This window comes from Leptodactylus fuscus, chromosome 5 (assembly GCF_031893055.1).
Source record: "Leptodactylus fuscus isolate aLepFus1 chromosome 5, aLepFus1.hap2, whole genome shotgun sequence".
Taxonomy (NCBI): domain Eukaryota; kingdom Metazoa; phylum Chordata; class Amphibia; order Anura; family Leptodactylidae; genus Leptodactylus; species Leptodactylus fuscus.
Window position 1 is genome coordinate 204927721 of NC_134269.1, and position 17301 is coordinate 204945021.

Sequence of the window (17301 nt, forward strand, 5' to 3'; positions counted from 1 at the left end):
AGGTAAACAGATTTGCATATTTTTCCCATAATCCCCCAGTGGAGCGAAAAAGGCTTGTAAGTCTCCATACGCCTGTGAAGGTGCCGACTCCCTAAGAAGGGTTATTGTCCCTTGATCCTAGAAGATCTTGCAAAGTTGCTGGATATCCACAGAGGATCCAACCAGGGGATCAAAGGCTTACTATTGCCAATATCCAGGTTATAGACCCCTGGGGGTAAGGAGGGCACGCAGAGATAAGCCCACGTAAAGGCCGGGGAGTCCGCAGAGTGGCTTGTGCTCGGCTAGACTAACAACTCTCTACCTGTTTGGGTATAGGGACCTACTTGTCAATCCAACAGGACCAGGACAATTCTCACCGCTGACTCTTCTATACCCATAGCAGGACCGATTCCCACCAATAAGCTGAAGGGGTTGCATTGCTTGAGAAAGAGGAGGCACAGCGCCATACATTGTGTAGTGGCTGTTCCTGGTTACTGCAGCTGAGAATGCCAAGAGCTTACGAAAGATCCATATCCATTAGGAAAATACTGTAAACACGATTGTCGGAGTCTCTTATTACCCGGAGATGGCGGCGTCATGTAACTAGTATTAGAAATTCATGGAAGGCCGAGCACAAAGCTTCATCCATAAAACAATTCATCACATCGGCTCTCGAGATAAGCCCGGGCTGCATGTTGTTCCTGTATAATATGAATAAATGTGTCCTATGGAGCCAATCACCAGAAAGTATCCTGGAAATAAATGCATGAAACATGGCGCCCGAGACCGTGCGGGATCCGATGACCAAGACAGCTGCCGGGGGTGAATATGCAACAACATCGGACACCACAACAAGACTAGGATTTACAATGAGATTGCAAGTCAACAACTAATGTGAAGTGACCTCCAATTGGTGCTAAACTACAACTCCCAGCATGCTCTCGGACTGTCCTAGCGTCTATTGTTCTCTGGAGAGATGGATACTCTTCCTCAACCATTTCTACAGCTCCCACAGTGGGACACCCCTTTCACCCATTGACTACAAATATGGATGGCCTATGCCAAGATCATATAGGTGTGGGACCAATATCTGGTACCACCCCATCCATCACCTGCTCTCAGCAACTCTCATGCACGGAGAATGGAGCAGGAAGCAGACAGCGCCGTTCTCCATGTAGAGGTCAGACCACGTTACTACAGATCAGCCTGTCACTTGAATGGGAGCCAAGTTGCAATGACTCGGTTTAGCCACTACACAGAATGGCGCTGTTGGTTTCCTGCTCCATTCTCTGTGTATTAGTTGATGGATGGGGGTCATCACCAATCTGATATTGATTATCTATCCTTCGTAGGAGTCATCAATAGTCGTAGCCCCCCAACCCCCTTTAAAGGCACGTGCAGTCTTGTAAGCTCAGCGGTTTGTGCTCCATACTTGGCCTCCCCTTCAGCTCCAAATCTGGAAGTCAGACAATCGCCTACACAGTGCCAACATATACCACGGCGCTGTACAGAAACAGCCAACACACAGGTCCAGACCGCACTGGAGTTCACTATTTAAATCCCCAATTTGCCTACTTATTATTATCCTTACGTGTATAGCGCCATCATATGCCGCATCACTTTACACACAGTGTGGGAGAAACTGGACAAATTCCACACCAACACGGGGAAACATACAAATGTCAAACACGTGTGGCACTTGGTCATATTCCAACCCAGGACTATCTAACCACAGAATATATTGCTATTGGGGAGGAGGGGGTACATTCGCCGAGACCTCCACCAATCCAGAGGGCAGAACTAGGCTCGGTAACAACATAACCGGCATCCTACTTGTAAGATAACACCGCCCATTGCCTGAGGATATACAGTAACACATGACAACCTATGGATACTATACAGAGTCACTGATCCTATTGACCTCTGGGGTCACCATCTAAGGACCCTCTAGTGCAGTATCTGTAACACCAAGCGATTGGCTATAGAGGTGACCCAGCAGGATCACATCCATATTGGGGATGGCTGAGTAACATCACTATGGTTCTCACAAGGAAACTGGAGACTTGCAAGTCATTTGAGGTTACTTACAGCCCACTGTTCGAGCTCTACTCCGCAGTCTGGTCCTTTCCATCAGATGACTCCAGAAGCCGACGGACTACGATAATGGCACCGCTTCTCTGAGTCTTACAAGGAAGAGTTAACACGGAAACACTTGGTTCCAATTTGGTACCCCCGACCAAAATTGCAACCCATGGCCATTCATCAGTTACTCAGAGTTCCCATGTGGGGGCGCGTTGAGCCCGCAGCTCATTGCAAGACTTAAAAAATGAACATTTCTTGCTTTGACTATTTGGATAGTGACTGGTGGGTCACAGATGGAGAGGAATCGGCTGCACCTGAAGATGCCAAATATTTCCGACCAGACAAACATGTATCGAGCGTGGAGATACAAGCCTCAGCCTTATTATCCCGCGGGGTTAGCGTTACTACAGCATCCAGGGAGTATTACATAACCTGAGAGTAACCAAGGAGGGCGCACATCTGCCGGGGACTGACATGACCTGAGATCTAATGCGTTCACATGACCAATAATCTGTTGTTTACGTCCAATGGTCTGCGAAGGGTCGCCGGGCAAGCTAGCATCTCTGATGGACTATACAGCTAGGATTCACATGGACCCTAAGGAATAAAAGCTCATGAATGTGCACAAAAAAAATGCCACTAACTCCAGGCACACACACATTCTTAAGAAATGAAAAGAATTGGTAAAAAAAAATAAAAAATCTAACACACACACACACATATATATATATATATATATATATATATATATATATATATATATATATGTGTGTGTGTCTATGATATTGGCTCAACTCAACTTCCATGAATGGCCATCAGAATGCTATATAGAAGTGGCAGACACCCCAGTGTGCCTATGGGGACGGACCAGAGTGACCATGGGGGCAGATATTTCCTACAAGTATTCAAGAACACTATATATCATGCCCGACTGTAATGCCTGATAATAAGAGAACAGATTGCACCAACCTGCATGCCCAGCTTTAGCCTCAGTGCCCCTTTAATGCCCATCTGTTGAGTCCACGGACTGTTATACCCCAAATCACTCACCCCATCCCCCCATACAGCTGTCACCAACTAAGAGAAAGATGAGACTCCACGGAACTTTATACCCCAAATCACCCCCCCCCCCCCCATACTCTCCCCCTCGACTCCAACTCCCCCCCCCACTTTACTAGCTTTGGCAATGCCAAATATCTATTCAGACGTTCCAATAAAGCTTATTTGATTTGATATTGGAAAGTGTGTTCTTAAGTCCCCTCCCGGTCCCCTCCATTACCTCTATGGTACGTGATGTATTCCATATGATGCAGTTTTCCCAGAATTGTCAGGAATATCTCGGTTTATGTGGGTGGACTATGAAATGAAGCTTAAAATGATACCGGGGAGACGACAACTCCATTGTAAGGTGGCAGCTACCCCAACTTTATACAGGGGGATATCTGCAATGCAGTCACCTAGGCATGCCCCATCCTCAGGAACGCATCCCGCAGCTTAAAAAAAAAAAAAAGATTTCTTAACCCCGTCATGGACAAGGATCTGCAGCTTCAGTATCACACAGCTCCATCCCAGACGTCTTATAATTCAAGTGTCAGACAAAGTCCAAGCCTATTTCTGCACTCGTCTGGTGGGAGGAGTCTTGCTATGAGTGCTAGCTCTCCTGCCAGCTTCAGCCTTCACCCCTCCATGGGCTGAATGATGGAAATATAACCAGTGCAGGGTTGTTGTCGGCAGCAATGAACATATGGACGCTGCAGACAATTCACTTCCCAAGTGCACCCAGCCCCAAAAAAAGAAGCTCTACTCCTAACCCCGTGTCCAGCCATATACTCCTATTAATAAGCATGGCCAGAACACAGGGCAATACAAGGACCCAAACTCCACCCATATGTGGAACTGTAACCCCGCCATAGGCATACGAGGGGGCAAGTCCTTCAGGATCAGTATTCTACTCAGTAACCAAAGCCAAATGGTTGTAGATCTGCAAATTTCTGATATATTTGGTTTTCAATAACACGACTGCTACTGGCAGGGAAAGGAAATTGTCTTGGGGTTAAAACCTGGATGTGAGACTTGTTACAGGTGAAGGTTTGCAACAATTGTATACAATTTACTGCAGCAAAGCATCAGATCTGAAGAGATTACAATGTATCACTGCAGGTAAGATCTAGGACCGCTGCAAAGGTGCACTTGGAATGGGCTACTCAAGCTTGGTTGTTGACTTTCGGTAACAAGAACTTTCATGGAGACCAATGTAACCCCAGGAGCTCACTGTGCGCCATTTTTAGACTCACTAGCTACTCAGTACCCATCTTTCCGTGCACCCGGGTACATCACATGGACCGTCAGACAATACCATTTAACATGTGGCTCCCCGGCAGTTTGGAAACTACTACCCCCATAACAACCGAAGTATACGAGGGCATGCTGGGAGATGTAGTTTTTCAATGCAAACATAATACAGAGCCTATTGACTTACAGTGAAAGCTCTGCACATGGCACAGGACTGGTATAGGGCTCTGTATCCTGTGTGACATGTCCATCAGCAATCTACACATAGCCTAGGAGGTCTATAGGATCTCCAAATGATGCCAAACTGCTGCATGGCATGATGGGAGTAGTTACTTTTTTTATGTAGCTTGTGAGCCCCATATAGGGATCAATGTACACTGTATCAGTATGTCTTTGTAGAATGGGAGGAAATCCACGCAAACACGGGGAGAACATACGAACTCCTTGCAGATGTTGTTCCTGTCAGGATACGAACCCAGGACTCCAGTGCTGCAAGGCTGCAGTGCTAAGCACTGAGCCACCATGTTACCCCTGTGGGAGTAGTACTTTTGTGCCATGTATACTCACAGTCATATACAGGTCTATACCAGGGGTAGGCTACCTTCAGCACTCCAGCTGTTGTAATAGTACAACTTGCTCTGCTGCTCATGGAACTGAATGGAGCATGCTGGGAGTTGTAGTCTCACAGTAGCTGGAGTGCTGACGGTTGCTGAGCCTTGGTCTATACTTTGTAGCATCCTGACAGATAAGGAGGAGAATTGGATCTACCATACATACAGAATCCATAGAAATGTATGTATACTCCCTCCCCCCCTCCAGTGGTTGCGAAATGACAGCTCCCAGCATGTTCCATTCACTTCTATGGGAGTTCCCAGAACAGCCGAGCACATGCGACACCAACTCCCAGAACGAATCCTGCTCTACAACACTGATATTCAGAATCCGTTTTCTGTAATACTTTTGTGACACTACAACTCCCAGCATGTCCTGACAGTCCCAGGCTATAGGAGTATGCTGGGAGTTGTAGTGTCACAGCAGCCAGAGTGCAACAGTCTGCAGAGTCTTCACTTATTCTTACAGATCCTGATATCTTAGTAATATTACTACTAATAAGAGCAACAGCAGATCCCGCAGCAACCAGTGTCTGGAATAACAAGCGACCCGGCCGTATAACCCAAAAAGTCCCACAAGCCGTCCTTGTTCCACCCTTTTACATAACCAGCCCACTCTCGGCAGGTCACATCCTCCAGTGACTCGCAGGCGGTGGCAGTATCTGCAGTGTAGACAGTAAGCCAAGTACATCTACTCCAAATATATCGTACACTGAGGTTATCCCGGCTTTATATAGACCGCACGGGGGCCATGGTGTGCCAGGAGAAAACGCTGTCGCATGTCAGGGGTGAAGCCATTGGCTGGCAAAGGAAACTAAACACACCTAGATCAAGGAAGTCAAAAGTATTGTTGTCCCAGTGCCAGGCAGGGTCTGATGGGTGCCAGGCTGGGTTTGTTACGCAAGGGTAAAGTGCCAGGCAGAGAGGGATATGTTGTGGTCTTGTACGAGGCAGGAAGGGTATGATATGTAAGGGTTAAGTGACGTGTTGTGGTCTAGTGCCAGGCAGAGTCTGATATGTATAGTGTTAAAGTGCCAGGCACGGCTCAATATATGAAGTGGTAAGATGCCAGTCATGGTACAATATGGAAGGGTAAAGTGTCAGGAAGTAGTGAAGTGCCAGGCAGCGTCTGATATGTATAGTGCTAAAGTGCCAGGCACGGCTCAATATATGTAGTGGTAAGATGCCAGTGACGGTACAATATGGAAGTAGGGGTGAAGTGCCAGGCAGGGTCTGATGGGTGCCAGGCTGGGTTTGTTACGTAAGGATACAGTGCCAGGCAGAGTGTGGTATGTTGTGTTCTAGTACCAGGTAGGCGGGGTATGATAAGTAAGGGTTAAGTGACGTGTTGTGGTCTAGTGCCAGGCAGGGTCTGATACGTATAGTGCCAAAGTGCCAGGCACGGCTCAATATATGTAATGATAAGATGCCAAGGACCAATATGTCAGAGTGGAGAGGTCTGATGTGTTGCGGTACATTGCCAGGCAGGGCTCAGTATAAAGTGCCAGGGTGCCCAGCAGGATTCAGTAAAATTCCAGCCAGGATCTAATGTGTTGTGTTTCATTGCCGTGCAGGGTTTCGGTATTTTATGGCACCCGGTTGTGTTGTCCTAAGTCACCAGGCTGGATAAGCTTGACCTACATATAGTATGACATGTATGAACTTTTTTTTTTTTTTTTCCCTAAGCCATCTAGTGGTAAGTATGTGACCCCCATGTTATATAAATACCACAGCTGAACATTTACATAACAAAGACATACAGGAATACCGAATCTAAGGAAAAGTATTCACATATATATATCTAAGGAGAAGTATATACACACATACATACAATATATATATATATTATAGTGCTGAGATTTACAAACAGAACTTCTTGATAACACTGAAGACTTATCAGATTTCCATTCGATCTTGGACAAGTCAGAAGATACCACCAAAGGGTGACAAGACCCCCACCTATATGGAGGGTCATTATAATCAGCCGACCCCATAACTTTCTATCGTACATGAAATCCACGACATTTTCGTACACCCCTAGAAATACATTGCCCGATTTCCGCCCTTTTCTAGAATCAAGGCACCGATAGGTGACCCCAACTCATCGCCCCCCCCGCCAATAGCGACCTCTGACTCGTCCAAACGATCCTATAAAAATGGAAAATTCCTTGAAGTCAATGACAAGCGCCTGCTTACCTCCACCTGTTGATCCCCACATTGGAGGAGCCAGCGAACCAGGGGTCCAGGATGTAGACGCAGCGGACGGTATCGGCTCCTTGGATACATTCCTTCAAGGCGGGGTTGTCGTGAAGCCTGAGCCCCTTCCGGAACCAGTGCACTGCATTCACCCCCATTTTGGGTTGTTGTTTTTAGGTCTCTTGAGGCGGTTGCTCCCCTGTGTAGTATAGGCTTACTGATGTGGATGTTGGAGTCAAGTCCAGAGCAGGCTCATGGTGTCCAGGTGGAGGAATTGGGGCAGAAGGGGTGCTATCTGAATTATTTTTTTTTGGGGGGGGCTTAGCCTCTGCGACCTTCCTCTGTGGATAAGAGACACAATGGGGGCTCTGCCTGAATATTAGAATGAAGCAGTGCTCTCCCTAACATTGTGCGCACAGAGGAGAAGTAGCTCCAGGGCTCAGCGTACCCCAAATGTAGCGCCAGAGAGTCCCCCAAATACACGACCACCACCTCAGGCTGTCCTTAGCCAAGTGCGCACCGCTCTCTCAGCACACCACACTGCACGTCACCTAAGCCCCGCCTCTCCTCCCTGATTGGACGGGCGCCGGTCACGTGTCCAGCAGCGCTCACGTTTCTGAAGTGTGTTCGCCACACCGCCCCCGCAGCTCACAGCGTAACCGCCGATTCCCGGGTCCGTCGCCCCCCGCTGACCCAGGACGGGGCTGTTTACCGGTCTCCCAGGCGTTGATACGCTATCCCCGGCAGCGGTGACAGGGAGAAATTGCCGTTTTCTGTCAGTTTATGCCGAGCTGTTATGACCGGTGACGTCAGGAGGTGGGAGGGGTTTAGGGAGATCGGATTAGCCGCGCTGGAAAGTTCCCGGATGAGCACGTTGCTTTAGTGGCTTTCTGTCGGCTCGAAGCGCATGCGCGGTGTATCTGGTGGTTAGCGCCGCCGTTGGTGGCGCAGATCGTGCGCCGTTGGCAGCGCCAGTTTTGTGAGGAGGAAGTGCCGGTTATAGGGGAGGAGGAGGGCAGTGCGGGGTGTCTGCCGGTGTCTGTCCGAATTAATCCCTAGTCAGACACACGGCATAATCCCCCTTTGCCCTGCTTGCTGCTGTAAGTAGCTGCTGGTTATGTAACCCTCAGTCAGGACACACCTGCCCTATTTCTGCCTCAGATCAGCCTCAACATAAACAGCAGGCTGGGACTGAGCAGTGACCCCTGAAAAATCATAAAAACCCAGGAAATAAATCCCTGTCACCTCCGAGAGCTGCCTGACAACCTGCCGGTGCTGTAATGTGGCTGTACTGGTTGTCACTGAGATCTCAGCAGCAAGTGTAACCAAGACGGTATTCACACACTGCAGAATTGTGGTCGCAGTAACTGTTGCATTGGTTTGAATAGGACTCTGCAGGAATCCATATGCTGTCACCAAAACAACCCCATTGTATCTGCAGGGCTGGGGTGACCATAACCTATCTATCTGCAGGGCTGGGGTGATATGCTGGTTCTGGTGACAGTAACCTATCTATCTGCAGGGCTGGAGTGATATGCTGGGTCTGGTGACAGTAACCTATCTATCTGCAGGGCTGGGGTGATATTCTGGGTCTGATGACACTAACCTATCTATCTGCAGGACTGGGATGATATGATGGTTCTGGTGATAGTAACCTATCTATCTGCAGGACTGGAGTGATATGCTGGTTCTGGTGACAGTAACCTATCTATCTGCAGGACTGGAGTGATATGCTGGGTCTGGTGACAGTAACCTATCTATCTGCAGGGCTGGGGTGATATGCTGGGTCTGGTGACAGTAACCTATCTATCTGCAGGGCTGGGGTGATATGCTGGGTCTGGTGACACTAACCTATCTATCTGCAGGGCTGGGGTGATATGCTGGGTCTGGTGACACTAACCTATCTATCTGCAGGACTGGGGTGATATGCTGGTTCTGGTGACAGTAATCTATCTATCTGCAGGGCTGGGGGGATATGCTGGTTCTGGTGACAGTAATCTATCTATCTGCAGGGCTGGGGGGATATGCTGGTTCTGGTGACAGTAATCTATCTATCTGCAGGACTGGGGTGATATGCTGGTTCTGGTGACAGTAACCTATCTATCTGCAGGACTGGGGTGATATGCTGGGTTCTGGTGACAGTAACCTATCTATCTGCAGGGCTGGGGTGATATACTGGTTCTGGTGACAGTAACCTATCTATCTGCAGGGCTGGGGTGATATACTGGTTCTGGTGACAGTAACCTATCTATCTGCAGGGCTGGGGTGATATGCTGGTTCTGGTGACAGTAACCTATCTATCTGCAGGACTGGGGTGATATGCTGGTTCTGGTGACACTAACCTATCTATCTGCAGGACTGGGGTGATATGCTGGTTCTGGTGACACTAACCTATCTATCTGCAGGACTGGGGTGATATGCTGGTTCTGGTGACAGTAACCTATCTATCTGCAGGGCTGGGGTGATATACTGGTTCTGGTGACAGTAACCTATCTATCTGCAGGGCTGGGGTGATATGCTGGTTCTGGTGACAGTAACCTATCTATCTGCAGGGCTGGGGTGATATGCTGGTTCTGGTGACAATAACCTATCTATCTGCAGTGCTGGGGTGATATGCTGGTTCTGGTGACACTAACCTATCTATCTGCAGGGCTGGGGTGATATGCTAGTTCTGGTGACACTAACCTATCTATCTGCAGGACTGGGGTGATATGCTGGTTCTGGTGACAGTAACCTATCTATCTGCAGGACTGGAGTGATATGCTGGTTCTGGTGACAGTAACCTATCTATCTGCAGGGCTGGAGTGATATGCTGGTTCTGGTGACAGTAACCTATCTATCTGCAGGACTGGAGTGATATGCTGGTTCTGGTGACAGTAATCTATCTATCTGCAGGGCTGGGGTGATATGCTGGTTCTGGTGACAGTAACCTATCTATCTGCAGGACTGAGGTGATATGCTGGTTCTGGTGACAGTAACCTATCTATCTGCAGGGCTGGGGTGATATGCTGGTTCTGGTGACACTAACCTATCTATCTGCAGGGCTGGGGTGATATGCTGGTTCTGGTGACACTAACCTATCTATCTGCAGGGCTGGGGTGATATGCTGGTTCTGGTGACACTAACCTATCTATCTGCAGGGCTGGGGTGATATACTGGGTCTGGTGACACTAACTTATCTATCTGAGCGGATGGGTTCTGGTATTAGATTCCCTTTAAGAACACATGCATGTTAGGTCTCACCACGCATGCAAGTGTATGGGGGAGGCTTCCTGAACCCCTCCGAGTGTATGATAGTAGGGCCTGGGGTAGTTGCAGTCACACTGCAGAGAATCCATGTAACACAATTCTCTGGGAAGATAAGCAGCACCGCGTGAGTTGAAATCAGGACATATTTACCATCAGCTGGGACTGCACCCAGAATCTGGGACTGTCCTGAATCTAGCATGGTTGGGAGGTATGACTCTGTACTTCAAGCACAGTCCTTCAGAGGCCCAAAACAAAACTACAATTATATTATTCAATGCTCTGGGGCAATTCCATGTTCTCCTCAGGTCTGACTGACAGCAGAGGCCTCAGCTTTGCAGCCCTTCTCTCTATGCGTCACTACTCCATGTGATCACTGAGGCCCTATCACAGGTCTCCGCATCTCTGACCTCAGTCAGAAGACCTGAAGAGAAGAGGGAGCTCCGCCGGAGCCCAGGAGAGGTGAGCAGCACTGGTTATTATGTTTGATGACCTCCCCAGAGTATCCGCTCATTACATTCTGGGATCTGATGAAACCCAAAGCTGCGAGACAACTCTCCAGCGCCGCCTTCATCTTTGCCTGGAACGGCCTCTCTTCGCGTCTTCTTCCAGAGCTGGGTTGAAACTTCTAGACCTCGGGCAATGCCGCATGCGCATGCCCGCCAACCACAAGTGTAAGCGGCCATTTTCTTGTGGCCGGCGGGCATGCACAGTTTGAATCCAGCGCCGGAAGAAGACGCTAAGAGAGGTTGTTCCAGACGAAGATGGAGGCAGCACTGGAGAGCTCTCTTGCAGCATTGGGGACCGCCCCCAGTGCTGCGAGAGAGCTCATTTGCATACCGAAGAAAACCAGGATTTGTACCGAACGGCGGTGCGGAGAAGAATAGGCGTTCTTAAGGCTATTCCGACGTCTGGTCTGAGGTTAGGCCTACTGTATTACTTTCCAGAATTGTGGTGCTCATTATTGACATGAAACTTCGCCCCCTTTTGACTACTCTTTTATTGTTACCTTTGTTGTCAAAGGGACCATCTGTTTCCTTTTCTGTTGATGATCTCGAGATAGGTCATCACTCAAAGATCAGGGGGGTCCGTGTGTCAGCTGTCTAAGGGAACGTGACCCCTGCCCTGTTTACTTTGCATGCCACTTGTTTCATAGCAGCCATATATATCATGTAACTACAGCCTTGTCCCGTACACGTGCACATAGCTCATCGATAAAAAGGAACTGGACGACCACTTAGTGCCGTATCCTCCGATACCTCACTCGTGTATACATTCCCTTGTATTTATAGAATCTATTTACAGCCTCACACTACATAGGAAGTTCCTATCAATTTCACTTACAGGCTTCTGGTTGAGAAAAGCTAATTTGTTGATCTTGGCTACTCCACTGAGCTGCAGCTAAGCCTTTGGAACATTGCCTGATACCCCCCTCCCCCCTAAGACGCAGGCCAGGGTAGGTTCACATTTACTTTGGAGAGAAAAGTCCTGCAAGGACTGACGGAAACCCATCAAACCCCATTGTAGTGTATGGGGTTAGCGGGTAACCACTTTTTAAGTGGACGTGCTCTCCACCTTTCCGATCTCCATGCAGACCTGAACTCTAGTGTAGAGCTAGCCTCAGTCCATGTCCTCCAATTTCCAAATGATTGAACTTCTCATTGGTTGGAATTGAATGTAATTTTACAGAGTTTTCAATGATACAGAATAACTTGGTACTTTGTAAAACATTGTAAAAGTTTGCATTTAGCATAATTTTGAACAATTAATGTTCTCTATTTACATCGCACAGGATCTGTTTTATAGTGACCGTGCATTATTATTACAGCCTGTAGTAATATCACATATCTGCTATCAAACAGATACTTTGTGATCTAAATATTGAATGGCTCCCTTTAAGTCCAATATGCTTCACAGTTGCCCCCACACAGACCAATATGCTCCACAGTGCCTCCGATACAGTGCAATCTGCTCCACAGTGGTGCCCACACACAGTATAATTAGCTTCACGGTGGCCCCCCCTTCCCCACAGTCCAATATGTTCCACGGTGGCCCACACACAGTGCAATCTGCTCCACAGCAGTCCCCACACAGTAGAATTTGCTTCATAGTGCCCCCCCCCGTCCAACCTGCTCCACGGTGGCCTTCACACAGACCAATATGCTCCACGGTGGCCCACACACAGTCCAATATGCTCCATGGTGGACCCAACACATACCAATATGCTCCACAGTGGGCCCCACACAGTCCAATATGCTCCACGGTGGGCCCCACACAGTCCAATATGCTCCACGGTGGACCCCACACAGTGCAATATGCTCCACGGTGGGCCCCACACAGTGCAATATGCTCCACGGTGGGCCCCACACAGTCCAATATGCTCCACGGTGGGCCCCACACAGTCCAATATGCTCCACGGTGGGCCCCACACAGTCCAATATGCTCCACGGTGGGCCCCACACAGTGCAATATGCTCCACGGTGGGCCCCACACAGTACAATATGCTCCACAGTGGGCCCCACACAGTGCAATCTGCTCCACAGTGGCTCACACACAGTATAATCTGTTCCACAGATGGGTGCCATCTCTGCCACGCGTGCCATAGGTTCGCCGTCATGGGTCTATGAGGTCCAATGGTTTTGGTGAATGGTTTCTCCAAGGCGGACCCGAACAGCCTGGCACAAGTGTGAACCTAGCCTAAGTATCATGACTGGGTCTGCGTCAGAATCCACGTGAAAAAAAAGCCTCCCATTGACTTCAATGGGTCTGCGTCAGAATCCACGTGAAAAAAACCTCCCATTGACTTCAATGGGTCTGCGTCAGAATCCACGTGAAAAAAAGCCTCCCATTGACTTCAATGGGTCTGCACCAGAATCCACGTGAAAAAAAAGCCATCCCATTGACTTCAATGGGTCTGCGTCAGAATCCACGTGAAAAAAACCTCCCATTGACTTCAATGGGTCTGCGTCAGAATCCACGTGAAAAAAAGCCTCCCATTGACTTCAATGGGTCTGCACCAGAATCCACGTGAAAAAAAGCCATCCCATTGACTTCAATGGGTCTGCGTCAGAATCCACGTGAAAAAAAGCCTCCCATTGACTTCAATGGGTCTGCGTCAGAATCCATGTGAAAAAAAGCCTCCCATTGACATCAATGGGTCTGCGTCAGAATCCACGTGAAAAAAAGCCTCCCATTGACTACAATGTGTGAAAAAAAGCCTCCCTTTGGAACCCGTTGAAGTCAATGGGAGGCTTTTTTTTCCCCATGTGGATTCTGACACAGATTCAGAGTCAAAATCAGCGCCAATAAACTCCGTGTGAATGGACCCTTTTTCACCCCTGTGCTGGGGTCTCGTCCACTCCAGGGGTAACTTTTTTGTCCGCCAGTTTCAGATTAAAAACTATGAACCCCATTGTGGTCAATGGGATCTGTCGGGCTCCGCTGTATTAGTGGTCCATCTCTCTGTCGTTCTGGTTCCCCAATGGACCTGAACAACACAGAAGTATGAACCTAGGGTTTCTGCCGCCTGAGGCGGATGTCAGAAAGCCGCCCCCACCCCCCGGAGGAGGGGGCGGGGCCGAGCGGAGGGGACACGGCGGAGCGAGCGTCGTTATCAGGCAGGGAGAGGACCTGCTCTCTGCCTGAGCGTGAGGGGCGGCTGCTGGAGCAGCGCTGTGTCCACAGGGCCGCCCCAATCCACCACTTGGTGACGGTGACCCTAAGCCAGTCCAGGACAGCTTGTCCTGGACTGGCTTAGGTCAGCAAAAATGCCGCCCTCCCCCGGGGCCCCGGCATAGCGCTGCCTGAAGCGGTCACTTCAGGTCTCCTCATGGGAGGTGCGGCGCTGCTAGGGGGGGGCAACTCTGTAGCCTTGCAGCGCTGGAGTCTCCCCGTGTGTGTGTGGATTTCCTCCCATACTCGATGGGGCTCACAATCTACATAAAAAAAAAGTTTGAACCTAGTGAATGAAAAATTGTTAGACCTCAAAACCGCATGTACAGAAAACCCCGAGACTGCGTCCAGTCCTGAACTGGAGGAATTGGCCCATTCCTTATATTGGTGCAGTCTTAATCACTGAAGGGGTTAAGGCACTCGCGACGCTCGGCACCGTTCCGTCTTCCTACTATAAAGGGTACGTGTGACTCAGTCGCTTCATCTGCTGTTACTAGGAAACTCTGTATATGAGAAAATGACATTCATGGATGTCGTACAGAGACCAGGAATTCATCAGAGGAAGGCGGAGAAAAAAAACAACAACTACGAGAAATTAGTTAATGATCCAATTAAAGGTGCTGAGACTAAATGGATAAACTTATGTGCTAAATGTTTTCTGTCTGATGTCGATGTGTATAAAGTCAGTGTATGTTATTCTCAGTGTGTATTACACCTACACTGTATGGTTAACCCGTAGTATTCAACTATTTATAGTGTTTACAACATGTAATAGCTGCTTATTTATTCTCATCCATATTCTTGTCCATAGGGGGCAGTACTATAAACACTACATGCATTCACCTTAAAGGGACTGTCACCAGAACCAGCATATCACCCCAGCCCTGCAGATAGATAGGTTACTGTCACCAGGCCCAGTATATCACCCCATCCCTGCAGATAGATAGGTTACCCTCACCAGAACCAGCATATCACCCCAGCCCTGCAGATAGATAGGTTAGTGCAACCAGAACCAGCATATCACCCCAGCCCTGCAGATAGATAGGTTAGTGCAACCAGAACCAGCATATCACCCCAACCCTGCAGATAGATAGGTTATTGTCACCGGAACCAGCTTATCACCCCAGCCCTGCAGATAGATAGGTTACTGTCACCAGAACCAGCATATCACCCCAGCCCTGCAGATAGATAGGTTACTGTCACCAGGCCCAGTATATCATCCCATCCCTGCAGATAGATAGGTTACCCTCACCAGAACCAGCATATCACCCCAGCCCTGCAGATAGATAGGTTAGTGCAACCAGAACCAGCATATCACCCCAGCCCTGCAGATAGATAGGTTATTGTCACCAGAACCAGCATATCACCCCAGCCCTGCAGATAGATAGGTTAGTGTCAAAACTGTGACCGACTGTGCATGCCCACGGCCACAAGAAGATGGCCACTTACACAGTAAACTGCGCATGCCTAGAGGATTGAAATCCAGGACGGAAGAAATCGCGGGGAGAGGGCGTTCCTGAAGAACATGGAGGCGTCGCTGGAGATTTCTCTCGCAGCATTGGGGACGCCCCTAGTGCTGCGAGAGAACTCATTTGCATAGCGAAGAAAACCAGGATTTCTACCGAACGGCGGCGCGGAAGAGATATCTAAAGGTAGGAGAAGAATAGCCTTTCTTAAGGCTATTCCTACGTGTTAGTCAGAAAAAAAGGTATCCAATGATAGGACCCCATTAATATTGTGATAGTGAGTGATAAGGTTTATTATATCTGGCCAGGGGAGGTTTTTATGTTCCTTACTAATGTCACTTATAATAAGCAGCGGCTCCAGATGAGTTTCTCTCGTGTCCCTTTGATCCTCCCACACTATGTGCTGTGTGTACTTTGTAGTCAGTGACTCTGGCTTTTGTACTGAGTGTCGTTTCCATAACCCCATTATCACATTTCTTTTTTATTTTGGACCCCTCTCCCTATTTCATTGCACTTGTCTTTGTCGCTCTCGCTCCACGTAACACATTCATGTCAGGTCTGATGAAACTTTTGTCTTCTGAAGTGTGATGTGTGCTCCTCCAAGGACCTGACGCCCACTGCCGAGTTACTTACCATCCGTGTACATTGGATAGTTTACACCTTTTTCAGGGGGATCAACCTCGTGATTCAGAGATCTCTATGGTTTTCGTGTCTTGAATCTTAAAGGGGTTATGCAGTTTACGGTATGATGTGCCTATCCTAGGGAAAGGCCATCAGCTTAACTTATACTTACTGGGACACCCCTTTAAGCATTGTTTGGGCTTCTTGTACATATTATATCAAGCACTGATGTTTTGTATTATTCGATTTGACAAAAACATTCCCAAAACTGATGATTAGTAGAAGTATAATAGTAATCTGCCATATATATGTACTAGCCTCTGCCCACGACTTCGTCTGTGTGTTGTTGGCGTCGATGATCCGCCTATATTCAGCAAATTGCTGCCATCAATGGTTTGCCTGCTCTGGCGTTTTGTCAGCTCTTAAGCTGTCCTGCTGCTGAACTTGTTCCTCATGCTGTGCCTGTGATTGTTCTGACATCTCAGCAGCTTGCTGGGACGCCATATAATGAGCGTATTGTTGGCATCAATGATCCACCTGCTCCGGCATTTCGGCAGCTGTCATGCTGCTGAACTTGTTCCTCACGCCATGCCTGTGATTGTTCCGACATCTCAGCAGCTCGCTGGGACGCCATATAATGAGCGTATTGTTGGCATCAATGATCCACCTGCTCCGGCATTTCGGCAGCTGTCCTGCTGTCCTGCTGCTGAAATTATTCCTTGCGCTGTGCCCGTGATTGTTCTGGCATCTAGGCAGCTCACTGGGACGCCATATAATAAGCGTGTTGTTGGCGTCGATAATCCGCCTGCTCTGGCATTTCGGCAGCTGTCATGCTTTCCTGCTGCTGAACTTATTCCTTGCGCTGTGCCCGTGGTTGTTCCGGCATCTCAGCAGCTCGCTGGGACGCCATATAATGAGCGTATTGTTGGCATCAATGATCCACTTGCTCCGGCATTTCGGCAGCTGTCATGCTGTCCTGCTGCTGAACTTATTCCTTGCGCTGTGCCCGTGATTGTTCTGGCATCTAGGCAGCTCACTGGGACGCCATATAATAAGCGTGTTATTGGCGTTGATAATCCGCCTGCTCCGGCATTTCGGCAGCTGTCATGCTGTCCTGCTGCTGAACTTATTCCATG

The 17301-nt window shown here is 48.6% G+C and overlaps 1 protein-coding gene across 2 annotated transcripts in view; it reads right to left on the bottom strand.

Annotated features, from left to right (window-relative positions):
• The window catches only part of CRY1 (cryptochrome circadian regulator 1), a 44789-nt gene extending 36961 nt beyond the window's left edge, over positions 1-7828 (bottom strand). Inside the window, exon 1 of one of the 2 annotated variants that reach the window (XM_075275082.1) lies at positions 7161-7828. In XM_075275082.1, coding sequence (XP_075131183.1) covers positions 7161-7318 — 158 coding nt within the window. In that variant the 5' untranslated portion in view covers positions 7319-7828. The remainder of the gene's footprint in view (positions 1-7160) is intronic. The other variant, XM_075275081.1, reaches the window with a different exon arrangement.
• Positions 7829-17301: the final 9473 nt, after the last annotated feature.